General features: G+C 46.3%; 2 protein-coding genes across 2 annotated transcripts; both read left to right on the forward strand.

Annotated features, from left to right (window-relative positions):
* Window positions 1–262: 262 nt before the first annotated feature.
* LOC133893570 (ATP-dependent DNA helicase DDM1-like) lies at window positions 263–7,211 on the forward strand. Its single transcript, XM_062334626.1, has 15 exons — window positions 263–394; window positions 553–610; window positions 1,287–1,866; window positions 1,967–2,065; window positions 2,602–2,948; window positions 3,017–3,203; window positions 3,294–3,469; window positions 4,336–4,589; window positions 4,677–4,781; window positions 4,873–4,967; window positions 5,068–5,187; window positions 5,795–5,914; window positions 6,068–6,166; window positions 6,257–6,358; window positions 6,498–7,211. The coding sequence occupies exons 3-15, from the start codon at window positions 1,372–1,374 to the stop codon at window positions 6,723–6,725; spliced, it is 2,427 nt and encodes an 808-aa protein (XP_062190610.1). The 5' UTR covers window positions 263–394; window positions 553–610; window positions 1,287–1,371; the 3' UTR covers window positions 6,726–7,211.
* A 946-nt stretch (window positions 7,212–8,157) lies between these two features.
* LOC133893035 (phytosulfokines 4-like) lies at window positions 8,158–8,971 on the forward strand. The gene is made up of 2 exons (XM_062334009.1): window positions 8,158–8,384; window positions 8,501–8,971. Exons 1-2 carry the CDS (start codon window positions 8,250–8,252, stop codon window positions 8,627–8,629), a joined length of 264 nt encoding a protein of 87 aa, XP_062189993.1. The 5' UTR covers window positions 8,158–8,249; the 3' UTR covers window positions 8,630–8,971.
* The last annotated feature ends 11,071 nt before the right edge of the window (window positions 8,972–20,042 follow it).

A 20,042-nucleotide genomic window follows, 5' to 3' on the forward strand; every position in this document is an offset into this window, starting at 1 on the left:
TGGAAATAGACATTTCTGTGCAAAATTGAAAAAAAATAAAGTAACTCGTTCTCATTTTGGGCTTCCAGGCTCACCGGGCCGGGGTGGGGTCAGCCCAAAATCTGGCCCGGGCCGGGGTGGGTCGGCCCATAATCTGGTCCAGACTGGGGTGGGTTCGGCCCAAAATATGGCCCAGACCGGGGTGCGGTGGGCCCAAAATCTGGCCCGGGCCTCCATCGATCCCATTCACACCGGTTCCCGCGCCACCTCCCTCCCTCTAATTCAGAGATCCCGCCCAGCGCGCGGCGAACCCTAAACCCCGCGCCTCCCGTCCCCTTCCCCTAGCGCGACCTCTCTCTCGCGAACGCAGGAGGGAGGGGGATACTAGAGCGGCGACGAAGAGGCCGCCACACAGGTAAGGCCGGACTCTCTCCTCCCCTACTATTTCTCTTGTTCTCTCTTGGAACCCCTTGAAATTGACCCCATTTCTCTAAACCCTAACCCCTAATCCAGAGAGTAAGTGGATCCTCCTTTTCGGACTAATTCCTTTTTTTTTTTGCTGCGTATTGACAGGAAGGAAATTTGGACTTGGAGCTGAAGGTTGGGGAATAGCATAGGTCACTTTGTTGAGGTATATATTATGCAGGAAAACTCAAGCTTTCCTTTTCTATGAATGAATATCTTGTTCGGTTTCTTTTTTTTTTGACATTTTCTTATTATCATTCATCATCATTCTGTTTGGTATGGTAACGAGAGATATAGTTGTTACCTTGTAGTTAGTTCATTTTTTTTAAATATTTTTTAGATCAGGGCCCCCTTACCTGGCCTTCATTGGAGGCCTCAACAGGGGTGTGTGGGATGGGGGCTTCGAACCCCCGCCGGCTCGGCTCCGCCCTGGAGCGTTGCCACTGAGCTCCATGCTCATCCGCAATTAGTTCATACTTGTTTGCTTACGTAAGTGAAAGGGAATGAGAGAACCATTGCAGCAGTTGCATATATTTGTTTATTGTGATAGGATGCCCAAGGAGATTAAGCTAGCGCATTTAATGATGAGGAAATGCATTTTTACAGTTAGGATGTAGTATTTGCTGAGATATATGTATGATGAGCAACCCTAATTTATCAACCACTAAAGGGGGAAAAGCTTTCTACTGCCAATTCTCAAAACAGCACATCCAAACAGCCTTTGGAATTGGCATGAAGTTGGATTACGAAAGTGAATTTCTTTGTTGAAATCACAGCTCAATTCTAATTCAGCAAGAAATGGGATTGTCTCAATAATTCCTTTGCATCCGGTTCATTTCCAGGAACCAAACAGAGCCTAAGATTTACTTGTTCCGGGAGATATCTTACTTCCTGCAAGCAATCAAATCCAAATTTTCCAAAAAGAAAATGGGGGCGCTTCCTATGGCCAACGCTAAATGTGCCCCTGCAAAGAATGAGGATGCTTCCCTTGCCACTGAGCCAATTAAGAAAGATGAGGTGAGAGCTGATGATTTTGTGGATGTAATCTCGTCCTTGCCTGTTGAGTTTGAGGCCAACAGCGGTGACGTGCACCCCCTCATTAAGAAGGAGGAAGAGCAGTTATTGTCGCCTGTCAAGGAGGAGAAAGCTGATGATTTCATGAATGCAAGTTCATCTATACCTATTGACCTTGAGGCCAAGAATGGCGATATATCCCTGATCACAGAAGCAATGAAAAAGGAAGAAGAACAGCTTGAGGCGGCCCGGGTTAAGGCAGAGGAGGAAGAGGAAGCCAGGAAGAGGGAAGAAGCTGCAAAACTTGCTTTTGATCCTGAGGCACGGTATAGCAAGTTAGATGAGCTGCTGACGAAGACACAGCTCTTTTCGGAGTTTCTACTTGAGAAGATGGATCAAATCACTGATGTACGAGTATCTCACTGTGTGCTGTCTGTTTTTATGTTTTTTGTTCTAGTTGTTTTTGCTTGTTTTCTGATGGTGGTGGTGTTGCCTGATTGTAAAACAGGAAGGTGTTGAAACTCAAGCTAAAGAGACACCGATAGAAGAGAAGAAGAAAGGGCGTGGTCGAAAGAGGAAAGCGAATACTGTGCCACAGTACAACGATGTGAGTGCAGGCTTCATATATTGTTCTCCATCTTTTGTAATTTGTTAGTATGTATTGTTCCGCTGTCTTCGGATGTTGTCTTTGACATATAATACTAGAATATTATGTCCAGTCTGCTCATCTGGACTTCCACCAATAGTAAGTTCATACGCATTGAAGCATGTGATGCTGCTGGAATTATGCTTTGGATGGTGCTGTGCTGATCATGTTTTAGTTGTAGCGTCCTTGTGTTGTAGTTTATAAACTCGCAAAGTATAACTGAATGGGTTTTTCAAGGATGGCTGCAGCATGGGCGCAGCTGTATTCCTCAGTAAGAGTCAGGATATCAGGATAACATTCTATGGTTTGTTTGAGTTGTTTGGACTTGTTGATGTCTACTGATCTCATGGCTATATAATCACGAAAGTTATTTTAAATATTTTCTGGGGATGATCTCAGTTAATATATAAGAAAAACAGATTCACAGATAATTATCGTTCATAGGTTTATGTTAATTTTTTATTAGTTCTGACAACCAAAAATAAACTATTATTCAGAAGAAGGCTAAGACGGCAGTGGCAGCCATGCTTACAAGATCTCGCGATGATCGCCTTGCTGACGATTGCACTCTCTCTGAAGAAGAAAGGTGGGAGAAAGATCAGGCCAATCTTGTGCCATTAATGACTGGCGGAAAGTTGAAATCATACCAGATAAAGGGTGTGAAGTGGCTAATATCATTGTGGCAGAATGGATTGAATGGGATACTGGCTGATCAAATGGGCCTTGGGAAAACAATCCAGACAATTGGATTTCTTGCTCATCTGAAAGGGAAAGGCATGCATGGTCCATACATGATAATTGCTCCTCTGTCCACTCTCTCGAACTGGGTGAATGAAATCTCGAGGTAACTATCCAGGTATTCTTTCACCGTCCTTATCATTGAATTTCTAATGTTGAGACACTTGATTTCAGGTTTACTCCATCTCTGGCTAGTATCATTTACCATGGAGATAAAGCAGCCCGGGCAGAGATAAGAAGAAAATTCATGCCCAAAACTGTTGGCCCTGATTTCCCGATAGTAGTGACTTCATATGAGATGGCCATGTCAGATGCTAGATTTCTTGCTCACTATAAGTGGAAGTATGTTGTTGTGGATGAGGTGATGCTAAAGCACATGCTCTAAATTATTGCTTTGTATTACTTTTTCCCTTTTGGTATTTACGTGTCAGTTCCATACTTCTTCCTCCAGGGGCATCGGTTGAAAAATTCTAAGTGTAAATTATTGAGGGAGATAAAGCGCATACCGATGGACAATAAACTCCTTTTGACTGGGACACCCCTTCAGAATAATCTAGCAGAACTGTGGTCACTATTGAACTTCATTCTGCCTGATATATTCTCATCACATCAGGAATTTGAATCATGGTATGATTCACCCAGCCTATCCGATTTGTACCTTTTAATCTTTTATACATGTAATTCAGTTTGTAGCCTCAACTTTCTGCACTGAGGTGCAAATACAATATGCTAGAAACACTTTTGTGTCCACGAGCTGACACGTTATTGTCTTGTATAGATTATAATCATAACCTCCCAATATAGGATTGGGCCAGCTTTTTATTAAGGTTTGCTCTGCCAGTGCCCCAGATCATCTCTTGATAGTTTGGTTAGTTCATATATGGATTGAAGTTTGAACAGAACATATTTGTTTGTTGTAGTAAAGTCGATGCCATGATTTGTAAAGTGATTGTTATGATCCTTAAAAATTAGCATGTACAGTTAAATCAACACAAAAGGAATAGTTAAATTACTAAAATGCAATATCATTTCCATCACCATGTATTTCATCCATAAATTCTGTAATTGCACAATGATAGTGCTACTCTTGAAATAAATACTCTTGTGGCTATATGTATTATGAAGTTGCAGCACCGTTCATCGCAACCTGTAAATCCTTCCATTTCTTGTTTAAATGTGGGATTTTTAGCCCATATGCATTCTCTAGCTGAAATGCAAATGTGTGGAATAGCAAATATGTATTCTACTGATTTATATTGTTTATTGATATTTCATATCTGTTAAATATTACCAGGAATTTATATTGTATTGTGGCTCATTTATTTTCTGTTATGATATGTTTTAGTTTCTAAAATGTATACTAATTATCCAAATACTATTTAATGTTATATGGATTTGGGCACCATAACATATGGGCCGCTGCTGTTAAATATTCCATGCATTATATTTGATTTGATTTGCCTTTGTTGTGCTGACAACTATCTTCTTTCAAGGTTTGATTTTTCTGGGAAAGGAAATGAAGAACAAGAAGAAACTGAAGAGAAGAGAAGGGTGCATGTTGTTTCAAAGCTTCATGCTATTTTGCGTCCATTCCTTCTAAGGCGGATGAAGGAGGATGTAGAACAGATGCTTCCACGAAAGAAAGAGATAATCATTTATGCTAACATGACTGAACATCAGAAGCAAATCCAGGATCACCTGGTTGAAAAAACATTTGACAACTACTTGCATGATGAATCAGATATTGGTGTGTTGGCATACACATATATAGACTTGCAGTCCAGTATGTGCCTATACTAATAAACCTAGTTGACACCTTTTTGTTATACTGTAGTGTTGCGGAAACCTGGCATTACAGCAAAGTTGCATAATCTATTAATTCAGCTGAGGAAGAATTGCAACCATCCTGATCTTTTGGAATCTCCGTATGAATCAACAGGTTTGCCCCATATTGGCTGGCTGTTATCTATTTCTTTTATGTTCTTGTTTCCTGACATTTTTGTACTGTGTCATTTATTTGTATTTTGCAGGTCTGTATCCACCTGTTGAGAAGCTTTTGGAACAATGTGGCAAATTCCAGCTTCTTGACAGGTTACTAAATTCCCTGCTCGCACAAAAGCACAAGGTATATGTTTTTCTCCTCTTGTCCTCATGTCATCTATGCACACACTAGTTTAAGTTAGCTATTTTTATCTTTCAGATCTCAACTGTAGTTCTTTTTGTAGGTTCTAATATTTTCACAATGGACAAAAGTGTTGGATATTATCGAGTATTACTTAGATTCAAAAGGCCTTGAGGTTTGCCGAATTGATGGTAGTGTTAAATTGGAAGACAGGAGGAGGCAGGTAAATGCTAATGTGGTAGTCTGTGCTAGTATATTACTATTTTACTTGATAACATCTGCATAACGAAGAATTGAGCTATGTTTGGCTGTATACTTTTTGGCTGTATCTTTAATTTTATAATTGTGTGCATGAACAAGAATTTGTCATGTGACCAGGCAACATGTGTTCAGTTACATTTTAACTGCAAAATTCTGAAGGCACGTGTTAGATTGCACGTTCTGAAGATACAACTTAAAACCCTCAAAACTTGCATTCTTTGGGATTGTGGTACATTGTAATACTCTCTCCGTGTTACTGTTCGCATGTTTTTCATTACCGTTCATTTCCCGCCAGAAAATTGTTTATTTTGTCACAACACCAGTTCTTTTCCCCTGCAACTGTCTAGTCTATTTATGCCATGATTTGTGTGAAGCAGGTGATGTATGCAGCTTGAAAGCACATTACCATTTGTTATTGGTAAACAATGTTCCTAAAAGTAAAAGCTGCTTTATGACACTTTTTTTACATCTTCTCCAGTGATGGAAATGATCTTGCTCCATTAGGAACTTGATGGTTGTCTATTATTGTGTTTCCTCACAAGTTTCTTTGATTCTATTTTCTGGGGCAGATAGCAGAATTTAATGACTTGAAGAGCAATATGAATATCTTCCTCCTAAGCACACGGGCTGGGGGGCTTGGCATCAACCTTACTTCTGCTGATACATGTATCCTATATGACAGTGACTGGGTAATTCTCTTTGCTAATCCATCAGACATAAAGATGTGTTCTTCCTTCATGCCATCGTCCTGTTTCGATTGCTGTTCTCCTTGTTGCTAGCTATGTACATTCAGTTGCCTGTAATAATTGTAGCGTTGATTTTTCATTTGTTTTGCCCTCCAGAATCCTCAGATGGATTTGCAGGCTATGGATCGATGCCACCGGATTGGTCAAACACGCCCAGTGCATGCATATAGGCTGGCTACATCACATTCTGTTGAGGTGGAGTTGGATGATCAGCCATCTTCAGACTTGTTGCTTGGCCATTGATTCTCTATTGGACAGGTTTAACTCATCTTGTTATCGTTGCAGGGACGGATCATTAAGAGAGCTTTTGGGAAGTTGAGGCTAGAGCATGTGGTGATCGGCAAGGGACAGTTTGAACAAGATAGAGCGAAGCCTAATGCCTTAGATGTAATAGTTCCATGCATCCCAAGTATAACAGAGAATAGCAAATCAATTGTTTCGTATGAATGGGAACACCAAAAATAAAAAATGACAAACTGCAAAGGTTTTCGTCGCTGATGTGCTTTCTTTCATCATGGGAATGCAGGAGGTCGAGTTGCTGGCACTGCTGAGGGACGAGCAGGAAGAGGAAGACAGGATGATCCAGACCAACATCAGCGACGAAGACCTTTTGAGGGTGATGAACCGAAGCGACCTGTCCGGTCCACCTGGTGCTGCCGACGCCGAGCCTCTTATCCCTCTGAAAGGCCCTGGCTGGGAGGTCGTTGTGCCGACCAAGAGCGGTGGTGGCATGCTCTCGTCGCTCACCAGCTGAGTTTAGCTACACCGGCCTGCACTTGGTGGCGAAGCTAGAATCAAAATATTAGTGATGCACTATAGTGGAAAATTTTAGCCTAAAGGGTACAAACATGGTCAAAATAACCTGATTATGAAATTTTGATTTACCCTGGTGCCTATACACCACTCTAGCTCCATCTAGCTTCGCCCCTGCCTACACTATGTTTTGGTGCTTCTTTTGCTTGCCGCACCTTGGTTATCTGGCTGGCGATGAGGTGCTTGGTGGCTGCTGATCAGGCGATGTTTTGGACATATGACTGTTGGACTAGGTGTTGCGCCTGCAGCAGTAGTTTAGGTGATGTAAACAAATCCTTGTAAGCTACTTTCTGACTTACGATGTCTGCTGTTCTGTTGCGCTGTTGTTGCATTTCATTTGCGGCTTCGTTCAGCACAGAAGCAGCGATTGGGCGACTATACATAATGTCAGTCCAATGCAAAGCTGGTTGCCTGTGTATGGTAGTATATTGGTTAAAAGCACCGATGTCTCCCATTTTTTGCATATGGTCCATACTCCCATATTTTGCTTGGTCTCCTGAGGACAGCGTACCTATATTTACCCTGTTGAGTCACAAAGAAACACTCCTTTTTTCCTATCTGTTCCACAGTAAACATTTTTAGGATTCTGTTTAGTATACACACACCATGCTGAGCTAGATTGTAACGGCCTAATGGGTGATAAAATTGATCTACAAGATTATTTTGAACAAATCGACAACCCCTCTAAGGTGAGGGCCAAGTCTATCGCACGCATTTCATCTGAAGGGCAATGTGTCTCACAGGCAACCTATCTTTATACTTAGATATTTCTAAACTTGTGTTCAAACTAGCCGTTATATTGTATGAGTAGACGTTGTATAAGTATGTACATGAGTCTGTGTGTTATATTAGGGTTTTTAAAAAAAATAGTCGTTGCACGTTATGATCACGAACTTATCTCTATCTTCTAGAAAAAAAAAATCTCACATGTAACTTATTTCTATACTAGATATGTTCTAAACTTGTGTTCAAACTAGTCGTTACATTGTGTGAGTGCGTGCGTTTGACTACGTATTATACTGGAATTTTAAAAAAACTAACCGTTGCACAAAATATCTCACAGATAACTTACCTCTATATTAATTAATATATTCTAAACTTATATTCAAACTAGTTATTGTATTATGTGAGTAGAAGTTGTTTGTGTGTTATATTGGAGTTTGTAAAAATCTAGCTGTTGCACGTTATGACCGTGAACAAACCGTCCAAGCGTGTAACACACACCGGAGGGGTCCGTCAACGGCCGGTCAACGTCAAGGCCGGGTCAAGGATACGGACCGTCGTCGCCGCGATTTTCTTGCCTCGTTTCCACTTCTCCGCCGGCTTTAAATACCGCTCCCTCTCTTCCTCCTCCTCTCGTCTATTCATTCTCGCCCGCCATTTTCTCTCCCGAAACAGACGCGGTTCCAAGAGAAGCAAACAGCAAGCGTGCGGGAGCGATCGATCTTTCGACGACGTCGAGTCCATGGCTAGGGCGACGGTGATGGTGCTCGCGGCGGCGCTCTTCGTGCTCCTCCTCGCGTCGGCGGCCTCCGTGGCCGGTGCCGGCCGGGCTGACCCGGCGGAGGGAGCGGCGGCCGGTACGGTCTCTCCCCACCAGGTACGTACGCGCCAATCTACGTACCTTATCTTTCCATCTGTCTCACAGGCTGGCCGGAGAAGCCGGAGGTTTCATTGTCGACGACGTGACGTTTGATCTCCGGTCTGCTGTTGCAGAAGGAGGGAGCGGAGACGGTGGCCGTGGAAGGTGGCTGCGAGGGGGCAAACGATGAGGACGAGTGCTCGGCGAGGAGGACGCTCGCCGCGCACACCGACTACATCTACACCCAGGAGCATCACAACTAATCCTGGCGTGCGTGCGTGCATGCATGCAGCGGAGCTCCGGAGTACATCTACACCCAGGACCCAGGAGCATCACAACTGATGCAATAATGTCACAGGTTATATATTTTTTCCGAATAATGTCGTAGGTTATATGGAAATTTCCTAAGAAACAGACCAGTTCTCAATCAGGAAAAAACTCTGGAGTTCTAATAAACAGGTCCTTCCTGTCATGATTCATACCGATAACTTGGAGCTCGAGTTCCTCGCGATTTACAACAGCATACAAAATTTCTGCTGATCTCGATTTAAAGTTTGAATTTTTTTGATCAAACAGTCTGTACGATCGACGCTCTTGCCAACAGATTGTAAATTTCTGGGACCTGCTCATTTGTGCTGAAATGGATCATCCCTGAATCCGCAACGCTCGTGTTCGCTGTAAACTGTTTTCCCAGCCTGCATAAAACTAAAAATTATTAAATTACTGCAACTCAACAAATCTCTTATGGAGCAGTGACATCGTACAGTTCTTGTAAATATAATAAGCAAACTAATCTCACCGGACCTGCTGATACAGGATCGGCCATCAGTGGTATCCCGGATGCCTGAATACTGAACAGGTATGGCCAGCGAAGCCAGAGGAAAACATGTATACAATACAGTATGAAACCACAGCTCTGCCATTAGATTTTGGCCGAATCTTGGCACCATGACAAAAGGAGCCATTGACCTTGCTCATATAAACTCCAAAAGGGAACAGATCAGCAAATTTGTATGCATGAAGTTGAAGACAACGTACCTGCCGATGGATATGCAGATACGCATGGCCTCCTCTAGAACTTGTCGATTGATTGCACTGCTTTTCATTAGCTTATTCATCAACATGTCTTAATACAATGCTTACTGGTTAAGCAGCTGGCTGAATCTAACACCCGTTCACGTCCTCACTTGGACGGCCTGCCTCTCCTGCGTCTGAACGATCAACTCTGCCTGTGTTAAGCCGTCGCACATGTCGACGCTGGCGTGTATCGTCTTGCTTCTCTTGAGCAGTGACAAGCAAGGTTCACAAATGCATTTGTACCCCAAAAACCACCCGCTAGCGGTAATAATTTGGTAGAATTCGATAGAAACCGATCAAATTTCATTAAATTTTCGATTTTTTTATTTTGAATTTGAGTTTGGTTGTAACAACTCGGTTTATGAATGCGGGAATCATCTGGTAACTGCCATAATTGAGCGGTTACTGACAATAAATTAAATCCTAGTGACAAGTCAGATTAGAAGTATCATCAGAATGAGATGTGGTAAATGGAGACGAGACCAGAAGAGTTGACCACCACTACCCGCGTGCCATGGTGGTGTGAGCTTTCTAGAGTTGCACATCTTTTTCCAGAGCTATTCAGAAGTGCACGTAGCTGGAAGATTGATCACGACCTACATCTTCGCCTTCCTCTGACCAGTACACTTAATGACGTGGATCGTCACAGTCTGCGTGACATAGAGGTGCTAGCTCAGATCAGATGAGTGTACAGGCGAAGAAGAGGCAACCTGATTCATGCAGGTTTAGAGAAAAATTTAGAGAAAAACAGCGTCAAGTCAAACCATCTTTAATATGGAAAGGAGGTATGAAAAGGAGGCCAGAGGCATATAATTCTCCATGCAGAACGTCCAGTCTTTGATGCTGGAAGACTCGAGCATCATTACCTGTAGCTGGCCTGTTGATTCCGTACAAATTTGGGTGTTCTAGAAAGAGGGGCTGAGCTTGAAACGTGAGAAAAATAGGCGGAGAGTGATGTGCAAGGGCTGTTCATACCTGAGCTTGAGAAGATTCAGACGCACTCCAAATTTGACATGGTGATGCCGATGTATGGTAGGTTCTTCCGACCCTCACCCTAAAAGTTCCTAACAGATCTGCAGCCACTGAGAGTTTCAAAGCATCAGTTTCTCAACTATTGAATTTAATGCAGTTGGACAATTTTTTTTGAAAAGATCAAAAGTTTGCTGACCTACTTGATGCTGCTCCGGACAAAAATCAGCAACAAAACGAGAAATTCGGTATGAACAGAACCGCATCAGAATCTCGTACAAAACCCTCCTTGAAAATGCAACCAATTCATCTTTTAAAGAAAGTCAGAGGCCATGAATCAGCAGACTAGATTGTTGAACAGTACTAACAAATTGCACTCATGTATGGACAAAGAATTTCTGAACTCTTAAGGGGTATCTACCAAGTTGCCTAGGAAGGAAATATAGCTTTGCACCAGTGAGGACATGATGAAACAGAACAATGCCTTGAGACAAGGTAAAAAGAACCATTTAAGTATTTAAAAAATACATGAAAAAAAACTCTAACCAAGAGGGCGTAAATCAATCTTGTGACTTGTAAGCTATGAAAAATGATGAATAACAGCACAAGTAGACAAATTGTAGTATTATGCTAAAATATACCCAAACTTGCCAAAGGAAGACGATACAAGCAATCAAATAAAACTGAATGAATTAGGTGAGACTACGTATACAGATCAACATCTCAACCCTCATGCCATTATGTCTGATGGGCCTTTGCCCAACTTATCTAGCAGTAAATATTGTTTCAATCATATAGAAAAAAATATCATGGGACAAGGTAGAAAGAAGCCGCTAAGTATTAACAGCTACTGGATAGTGACCGTGGTCACATAATGTGGCAAACATTTATCAAACAGCTATGTCTCAGTACTTCAGCACAAACTAAGCTAAATAGCTGCGTCTGAGTACTTCAGTAGAAACTAAGCTAAGTGAGTAAGTGGGAAAAGAAACCTTTATCAATATGACTCAAAGTCAATCAAACCACAGGCATTTTATTTTAAAAGATGGATATATCATACAAGTGCAGGTAGGGAAGGTATGTGAAAAGAGATCTTCTAACCTAATTTGTAAAGGAAGTATGATACAAGCTCAGGTAGGTAGATTACTTTGTTTCTGAAGTCTGCAGTCCACATGAGCAGAAGAAGCAAACAAGTTAAATAGATGACATCAGAATTAGGTGTGACTACCAAAGCAAATCAACATCATCTCCTGAACCCTCGTGGCACTCCTGAATAGCTTGCTGAACAGAGCAGATTGCATCAAAGTACAAAGAGAAGCTAAAGCAATTTGCAACAAAATGCATAGAGTTAATTGATAATTAGTGTAAGGAAAAAAACCCTCTGTTCAACATCATATAGATCAATTAGTGCTAAACATAGGGACACTTCTTTGTACAAAATAAAATTGAGCTCACCAAAACTATTTCCATGATTGGAGCAAAGTTATAACAACAGAAATTTTGTTTAACTGAATTTCAGTCAGAGTTATTATACAAGAAAGCTTGCAACCATTTACCTAACAAATTCCTTTAAATTCCCCATTTCCATCATTCTGAATTTACAACTTCCGTAAACATTGTACTCGTTAGTCATACACAATCATAGAGACAATATGCCAATAGATACAAACTGTACAATCACTAATCAAAACTAAGGAATAACAACAGGCTCAAGTCAGCACCGAGAGCCAGGTGCCATTCAAGACATGCAAGCACAATGCTATACAGATCGTGGCGGTAACCATGGACCTATCACTCATATACCTCAAGGCGCGGACTGGGATCCTCTACCTTTACATAGCCGCGCTACAGTATTTCAAACAGTAAAATATAATACTGTAGCACGGATATTGTAGCAATAAATCTCGGTCGTCCGTTCTCGAAGGGCTAAAGTTATGGATACTGTAGCATGGTGACTTTCCGCGAGCTGTTGGAATCCAGCCCATCACCTCCAGCCCTCGGATTCGCATCTGCAAAGTCAGAGGTGCTACAGTAAAATTGCAGTTTGTATTTTCCCGTTAGTCGGATAGCGAATGAACAGTCAGGATTTTAGTGCTACAGTATTTGGTACAGTACCATTTGCAACCGCATTTTCCCAACAGCAGCTGCTACAGTGCTTTGTTACAGTATTAAACTGCACTTTACTGTTCATGCACTCACGATTTACTGTGAATGCGGCCGAAGGTGGGGGTGCGGATGCGGAACTAGCGAGAGGAGGGGGGGGGTGTCGCTGGCCCGCCGGGGACGTGACATACGTTTTTTCCTTTTCTTTTTTTAATAAACTGCACTTTACTGTTCATGCACTCACGATTTACTGTAAATGCGGCCGGAGGTGGGGTGCGGATGCGGAACTAGCGAGAGGGGGGGGGGGTTGCCGGCCTGCCGGGGACGTGGCGTACTTTTTTTCCTTTTCTTTTTTTTAGAGAGGGCGTGGCGTGCGGGATTGGAGATTTTTTTTATTTGTACCAGTTGAGTGCCTGTTACAACAGAAAAAAACTGGATAAGATGGCATCAGGTATAATAGCGAGATACTGTAAAATTATGTATTCACAGTTAAAACTCGTGATAATAAATTTAAGCATGATAGCGGAGTTATGTTCTGTATTAGGTAATCATGAATTATTGGGATAGTCCCATGTTACAAATATTTTCTAACCCTGTTTGATATCTACTCAGTCAAATTCTACATGCAACATGATTGTAAGGCTAAGTGATGATCAACTTAGCAGCGCTTCATATGGCAAACTTTTGCAAGCTTCCATAATGCCATGCTTTCTTCAAACTTGCAAGCAGCGATGAATACATAGGGCTGAAAAAACTGATTACAACACCCAGTTTATTCTGTGCAAAGTAGCTAACTCGAGCTAGTAGCCTGGTACTTCACGGGTAGTAATACGAGTACATTCCACTACAATGCAGCCAGCTAAACTGCTATACTCGCGCTCAGATCACAACCACAGTGAGCACGCGGCCATGTTGGCCGAACAGGGCTGGCTGACGGCGGAGGGAAGAGGGAGGGACAGACGGATCCGCGCGGGGAGGGAGAAGACGGCCGTTGGAGGCTGATCTTCGGCGGCGGCTACGGCTACGGCTAGGGTTCTCGTACGGGAGAGATGAGAGAGAATGAGGGGTGTTGGGGGTGCGAGGGGTAAGGTAGGAGTAGGAACGGGTAATTTGTTATGAAAGTTGATAGATACTTTGGTTTTTTGGTTGCGAGGGCAACTAGTGGAACCACTACGTACTTTTTAAGTAATAGAGATATTTTTATTTTGTAATATCTACAAAAATATATGCTCAGTTCAAAATGCATATCTAAGTCAATCTTCGTTTGTTTGAAGAGTCATCGCAAAGTGTCTCCCTATGTTGAGCCCCGCGTGACACACTCGCGCCAGCTTCTACTGCATGCGTGCTAACCACTTGTGTGTAGGCAATAACATATTTTTCAGTGGGTCTAGCAGAGTCTTATTGCCCTTTCAACCAGTGACAATATATATGTTACCTATTTTTTTTTATGATACATCAACATAAGTCACGTCGGTTAGAGTATTTAATTTTTGCCCATTATGCAGTGAGCCCTATAAGTTATCGCTCTTCTAATAGCGATGATAGTCTAGATGTGTAATTTTTTGATATAAACTTGTATTTTTGTAAATATTATATATATATAAATAAATAAGCTCCGGAATTGGATGGTATTTGGAATTCGGGTGAGAAGCACGGCCGCCCACTTCGGCCCGAGCCTAATTCATATCGCGGAGACCATTTTGGCCCGAGGGGATACGTTTCAGCCGTCCGATGGGATGTACTGTAAACGCGAGCAATAGAAGCAGCTGAGGTTGGCCCACTTTTCACATTATATCTATATTTTAATATGAATATGAATATAAATTCGAATATCATCAAATACAAATACAAATTGAATTATTCGAATATGAGTCTACATTCGAATAATTACTAAATTCAATTATATGTGAATACCCTACAGTTTTTAACGATAAATTGTGAAATAATAAATTTAGTTGACATGAGTATTATAGCAATTCAACATAACGAACTTTATTTTTAGTGGATTTATCATATACCCTAAGGCAAAGAACCACTTTTAATATAATACCATAACTTTAGATGATTTTGGACTGTTAGATAGAAGATAAAAATGCCAGATTTATCATTACAATATATATAGTACAATACCAAACATTAAAATAATATGTAGGATCTAAAAAATCAAGTAAATGAATAAGATAAAAGTGTAGAACTTTATGTTATTCAAATTTATATTTCACAGAAGTATTTCTACTTATCCGGATAGAAAAACAGATTCAGATATACCCATATTCATATTTGGGAAACGAATTTGGATATATTCATATTTGTATCTGTCTATCAATCGAATACAAAATTTTCTTACCATATTTACATTTAGCCAAATACAAATATCGAATAATACGAATACCTGCTATCAATTTCCTACCCCTACTCATGCTCTTCTTGATCCTCTGCAACTGAGTGTCAGAAGAAGTGAGTTTTCGAATGTTTGTTCTTTGGTGGCTCAGATTCACAGCCTATGAAACCAGCAGCTGGACCAGAGACGAAGCTTAACCGTGCATGCTTTGGAAGAATAGAACTTTTTCGAGCTGTGCTCTAGATTTCGGGGCAGATCGAGCTGCCCAGTGAACTTCAAGTTGAGAACATAAACATACAGAGGACTTTCAAGTTATACAGGTTAGAATCGTGATCTAGCACCAATAAACTATTAGCTTGTCCCATTCATAGCTCCTCCAGAAGATGAGGCTCTCCCTCTCCTCTCGGCTGTTGCCACCGCCTCCACCCCCACGACCCTCTTCCTCCGATTCCAATTCAGTTCCCCACCCCCTAACCATCCTTAACCCCCTCCCCCACTCTAGCCCCTTTCTATCCCAACAGTCACAGCCACACCCACAATCGTCCCCTTAGATTTGCCCTTCTCCCCACCCCTCGGCTTTCATTCCTCGGATCTTCCAAATATGCTCCCTATCGAGCCTTAATCGTCCAATCATTAAATTCATATCATGTGTTCCCCTCCTACGTGGAAGTAATTGAAAGACCAGGTGCTTTCAAATACACCTGACAAACCGATCTCTTCGTTGCAGCGCGCCACACATCTTGTTGTTACTTCGACACCCTCCTCACTCCACCATAGGCGTAACCATCCCATACGGCTTCGAGCCGGTCGCCGATGATTTTCAGCCCCATTGATGGCCTCAACACCCTAGATTCCGACAGGACCTCGGTTCGCAACAAGTGCTGGTGGAGGAGATCAAGGCGGTCTACGGCTCTTAACTCCAAAGCTGAGCATCCTTAAGAGCGTCTTCACTCCTTGGCCATCTCCAAATTAAAAAAAGCGCATTGCTGGTCGGTGCTCCCTCTGCTTGGCTTCGGATCACAGGGCGGCTGTCGGTGTATCAGGAACCGGGGATCCCTGAGTCCCGAGGCTCGGCCGGCCATCCGCCACGTGTCGCCATCCTGCGAGGTCCCTCCTGTGTGGTGAGGAAAGTTCAAGTCCCGGGAGAAGATGCTCGGGGCCACAGTCCCCGGTCCCCGAGCACCCCAGTTCCCCGATGGTCCGCAGAGTCTAAGTATCGGGAAGAAGGTGCTCGGGGAGGTGCCCGGTCACCCCCGAGCACCCTAGTCCCCTGACAATCAGAAGAGCTAAGTTCCGGGAGAGAGTGCTCGGGGGGTGCGTGCGGCAGCCCCCGAGCTCTCGGTTCCCCGAGGGTCAGTGTGAAAGTGCTCGGGAGAGAGTGCTCGGGGTTGCACGTGGCAGTCCCCGAGCACTCGGTTCTCCAAAGGTTCGTGCAAAAGTGCTCGGGAGAGAGTGCTCGGGGTTGCACGTGGCAGCCCCCGAGCACTCGGTTCCCCGAAGGTTCGTGCAAGAGTGCTCGGGAGAGAGTGCTCGGGGAGGTAAACAGTGCCCCCGAGCACCCGGTACCCCGAGGGCAAGGATAGGCATTCTCGGGAGAGAGTGCTCGGGGAGGTGAACAGTACCCCCGAGCACTCGGTGCCTCGACGACCCAGAAAGGCCCCCGAGGGGCCCGCCGATGAGGTGTCAATCAGTCAGAGGCCCGAGGTCGCATTTAATGAGCGTGCGTGGCCTGACATCCCCAACTGCTCCCGCCGCAGTGTCAGTCCCTGCCATGCTTTGGCAGAGAGGCGTGGGGCCATTATTTTGCACGGGTCCAGTCCCGTATCATCCAGTGTGTCTCGGGATAACATCGTCAGGAACAAGGCGTTCCGTCCGCCACCCTGCTATGGCAGAGGAACAAGACAGGGCGGGCACGTCGGGTTGCTCTGTGGCTGCCCGGTGGGCCCTCTCTACGGTGCCCGTTGCTAGGGCGTTTATGGTGACAGGTGACCGGGCGTGCGCCGCGTTTTCCACCCCCGGTCACTTCACCCAGAAGAAATGATGACGTCTTTCCCAGTCATGGCGTCTTGGAACTTGTGCCCCCCTCCTTCCCGTTTGGGGCATGTCGCAGCCGGCAAGTGCATAAAAGAGTCGGCACACAGAAGAAAAGAGATAGGCCAAGAGAACCCAACCCAATCCGAGACCCAAGATACATCCGAGACGTCCAAGAGACCGCAAGCATCGAACATAGAAGCACCAAGAACCGAACCATAGTCCCTGCCCAAGAACAAGGAGCCTCAAGCTCTTAGTTAGACACAATATTCCTGTAACCAGCAACATCCTTAAGGGACTTTCTCAGGACAGTTATTACAACCATACAGGAGTAGGGTATTACGCCCCCGTGCGGCCCGAACCTATCTAAATTTCCGGTGCACTTACTCCTCTTTGCACTAGATCATCACCCCCATCCACCGGCCGTTGCATTTACTCTCATTCATTTCTCCGGCGAACTTATTCAGGATCATCCCCCCGGCCGAATCTCTAAAAAGGGGTCTCTCGGGATCCCTGCGACAGGAGTTAATCCTCCGACAGCGGCCTCCTGCAGAGATCCCATCCGCTGCTTCCAGTGCCTCCAATCCGAGCACCAGGAGTAGGAGTGTCGGTGCACCTTCCGACCCCCATCAGGTGGCCGAAACTCCGGCCACCAGGTCCGCCTCTGGACAGCGCCGGGTGCCACTCCGGCGTAGACTCACTTTCAGCGAGGCCGGCCCCGGGAGCGCGCTGCTTGCGGCGCACGCTCTCCTCAGGCATCCGCCTGTCCAGGCGACTCCGGAAACCCCGGAAGGTCGCTGGATCCAAGAAGTCGCTGCCCTGGTCGGCACTGCTTGCCGCCAGGTACTGGCCGGCAATTCTCGCGCCACCACCCAGCGTGGCGCCACCCGAACCGGTCCATCAACGGGCAGCGTTCGCACAGGCCGGGGGGCCTCCAGGCAGAGCGCCACCCCCTGGCCGCGACCGAAGCCCAGGACCTCCGCTTGCATCTCAACGAGTAGAGGGGCCACGAAGATGCACGCGTCACTCTCGAGTGCCAGCGGGAGACCCAGCAGGAGGCCGAGGCTGAGGACCAAGCTTCCTCTTTTCTGGCCCACGATCGCCAGGATTCCCCAGCTCACCGGCGTTCACCGCCAAGGAGCGCCGCCCGCGCCACGGGGTACGGCACCGGCTGTCGCGCCTTCTCTATTGAGCTCCGACGGGTCAAATGGCCCTCCAAGTTCCTCCCTGAGCTGCCGGAGAAGTACGACGGGTCCATCGACCCCGTCGAGTTCCTCCAAATATACACTACGACCGTCCAGGCGGCCGGAGGCAGTGAAAAGGTGATGACAAATTATTTCCATGTTGCCTTGAGGGGCTCTGCCCGTTCTTGGCTCATGAACTTACCCCCAGGAACTATCAGTTCCTGGGATGACCTCTGCCACCAGTTTGTGGCTAATTTTCAAGGCACATTCACGCGCCCCGGCTTGGAGTGCGACCTCCACGCCGTCAAGCAACAGGAGGGGGAGACGCTGCGGTGCTTTATTCAGCGCTTCAGCCAGGTCCGCAACACCATCCCGCAGATAGCCCCCCACGCTGTCATCGTCGCCTTCCGGCAGGGCGTCCGCGACGAGCGGATGCTCGAAAAGCTAGGTACGCATGAAATCAAAACCACTGCGGAGCTCTTCGCACTGACCGACTAGTGCGCCAAGGCGGCGAAGGCCCGGGCGTGGCATGCTCCGCGCCCCGCCGCCGACCAGCCAAGTTCTTCCCGTTCCGACAGGCGGGAAAACAATAAGAGAAGAAAGCGTGAAGCCGCTCCTGTCGAGCCGGCCCAGGGCCCCACCCAGAGGCCGGCAAAAGAGCCCGACAGTCGGCAAGAACGCCGAGCGGCCGCCGACAGACGGCCCATGCCCGGGAGGGCTCCGGCACCTGCGAGGGCACCAGCTCCCGCAAGAGCCCCTGCTCCCGCCCGGGCTCCTGCTCCAGCGAGGGTCCCCGCTCCCGCGGGGCCCGAGCCAGGCAAATGGTGCCCCATCCACCAGACCAGATGGCACGATCTCACGGAGTGTCGTACGGTCAAAGGACTCGTCGAGCAGCGCCAGCGGGAGCGCGACGAGTCCCGCAGGGGAGGCGACGCTGAGGCCACCCCCGGCAACGCCGAGCTCGGCTTCCAAGAGCCCGAGCATACCGTCGCCTTCATCGACGGAGGCGCTTACACGCCTTCCTCGCGGCGTGGCATCAAGACCATGCTGTGCGAGGTGTGCTCGGCAACCCCGAGCGAAGAGGCCGCCAGGCCCCTGAAGTGGTCGGACGCTCCGATCACATTCAGCATAGCCGATCATCCCGCCAGTACTACAGCCGTGGGGTGACTACCCCTGGTGGTGTCCCCCACCATCTGCAATGTCAAGGTCGGCAGGGTGCTGATCGATGGGGGTGCAGGCCTCAACCTCCTCTCTAAGGAGGCCTTTGAAAAGCTGCAGGTGTCCTCCAGGCGCCTAAAGTCGTCGCTTCCATTCTGCGGAGTGACGCTCGGGCACTCCCTACCCCTCGGGCAGGTCGAGCTACCCGTAACCTTCGGGAGTCGGGACAACTTCCGCACGGAAAACGTCCTCTTCGACGTCGCGGAGCTCCACCTCCCCTACAACGCCATTCTCAGGTGTCCGGCGCTCGCCAAATTCATGATGGCCGCGCATTATGCATATCTCACGGTTAAGATGCCGAGCCCAGCAGGCCCCATCTCCGTGACCGCTGACTCCGGCGGCGCCGTCTCCTGCGCTGAGCAGTCGTACATGGCTTTGGTCTCAGCCCAGGCCGAGGTCGAAGGCTGCACAGGGGGCCCGGGACCCTCTTCATCCAAACCCCGACTCACCGCCGACGCCTCTGTTCCTACGAAGGAGGTCGTGGTGGGCGAAGGCGCTTCCCAGGTCGCCCGAATCGGCGGTGACCTGGGCAGCAAATAGGAAAGCGTGCTCGTCACCTTCCTTCGGGCTAACACCGACGTGTTTGCCTGGCAACCGTTCGACATGCCCGGGATCCCTAGGGAGGTGATTGAGCACCACTTGGCTGTGCGCCCGGACGCGCGCCCGGTGAAGCAGAAAGTCCGGCGCCCTAGCGCCAGGAATTCATCCGGGAGCAGGTTAGCAACCTCCTTGACTCCGGATTCATCCGAGAGG

Source organism: Phragmites australis, chromosome 15 (assembly GCF_958298935.1).
Source record: "Phragmites australis chromosome 15, lpPhrAust1.1, whole genome shotgun sequence".
NCBI lineage: Eukaryota > Viridiplantae > Streptophyta > Magnoliopsida > Poales > Poaceae > Phragmites > Phragmites australis.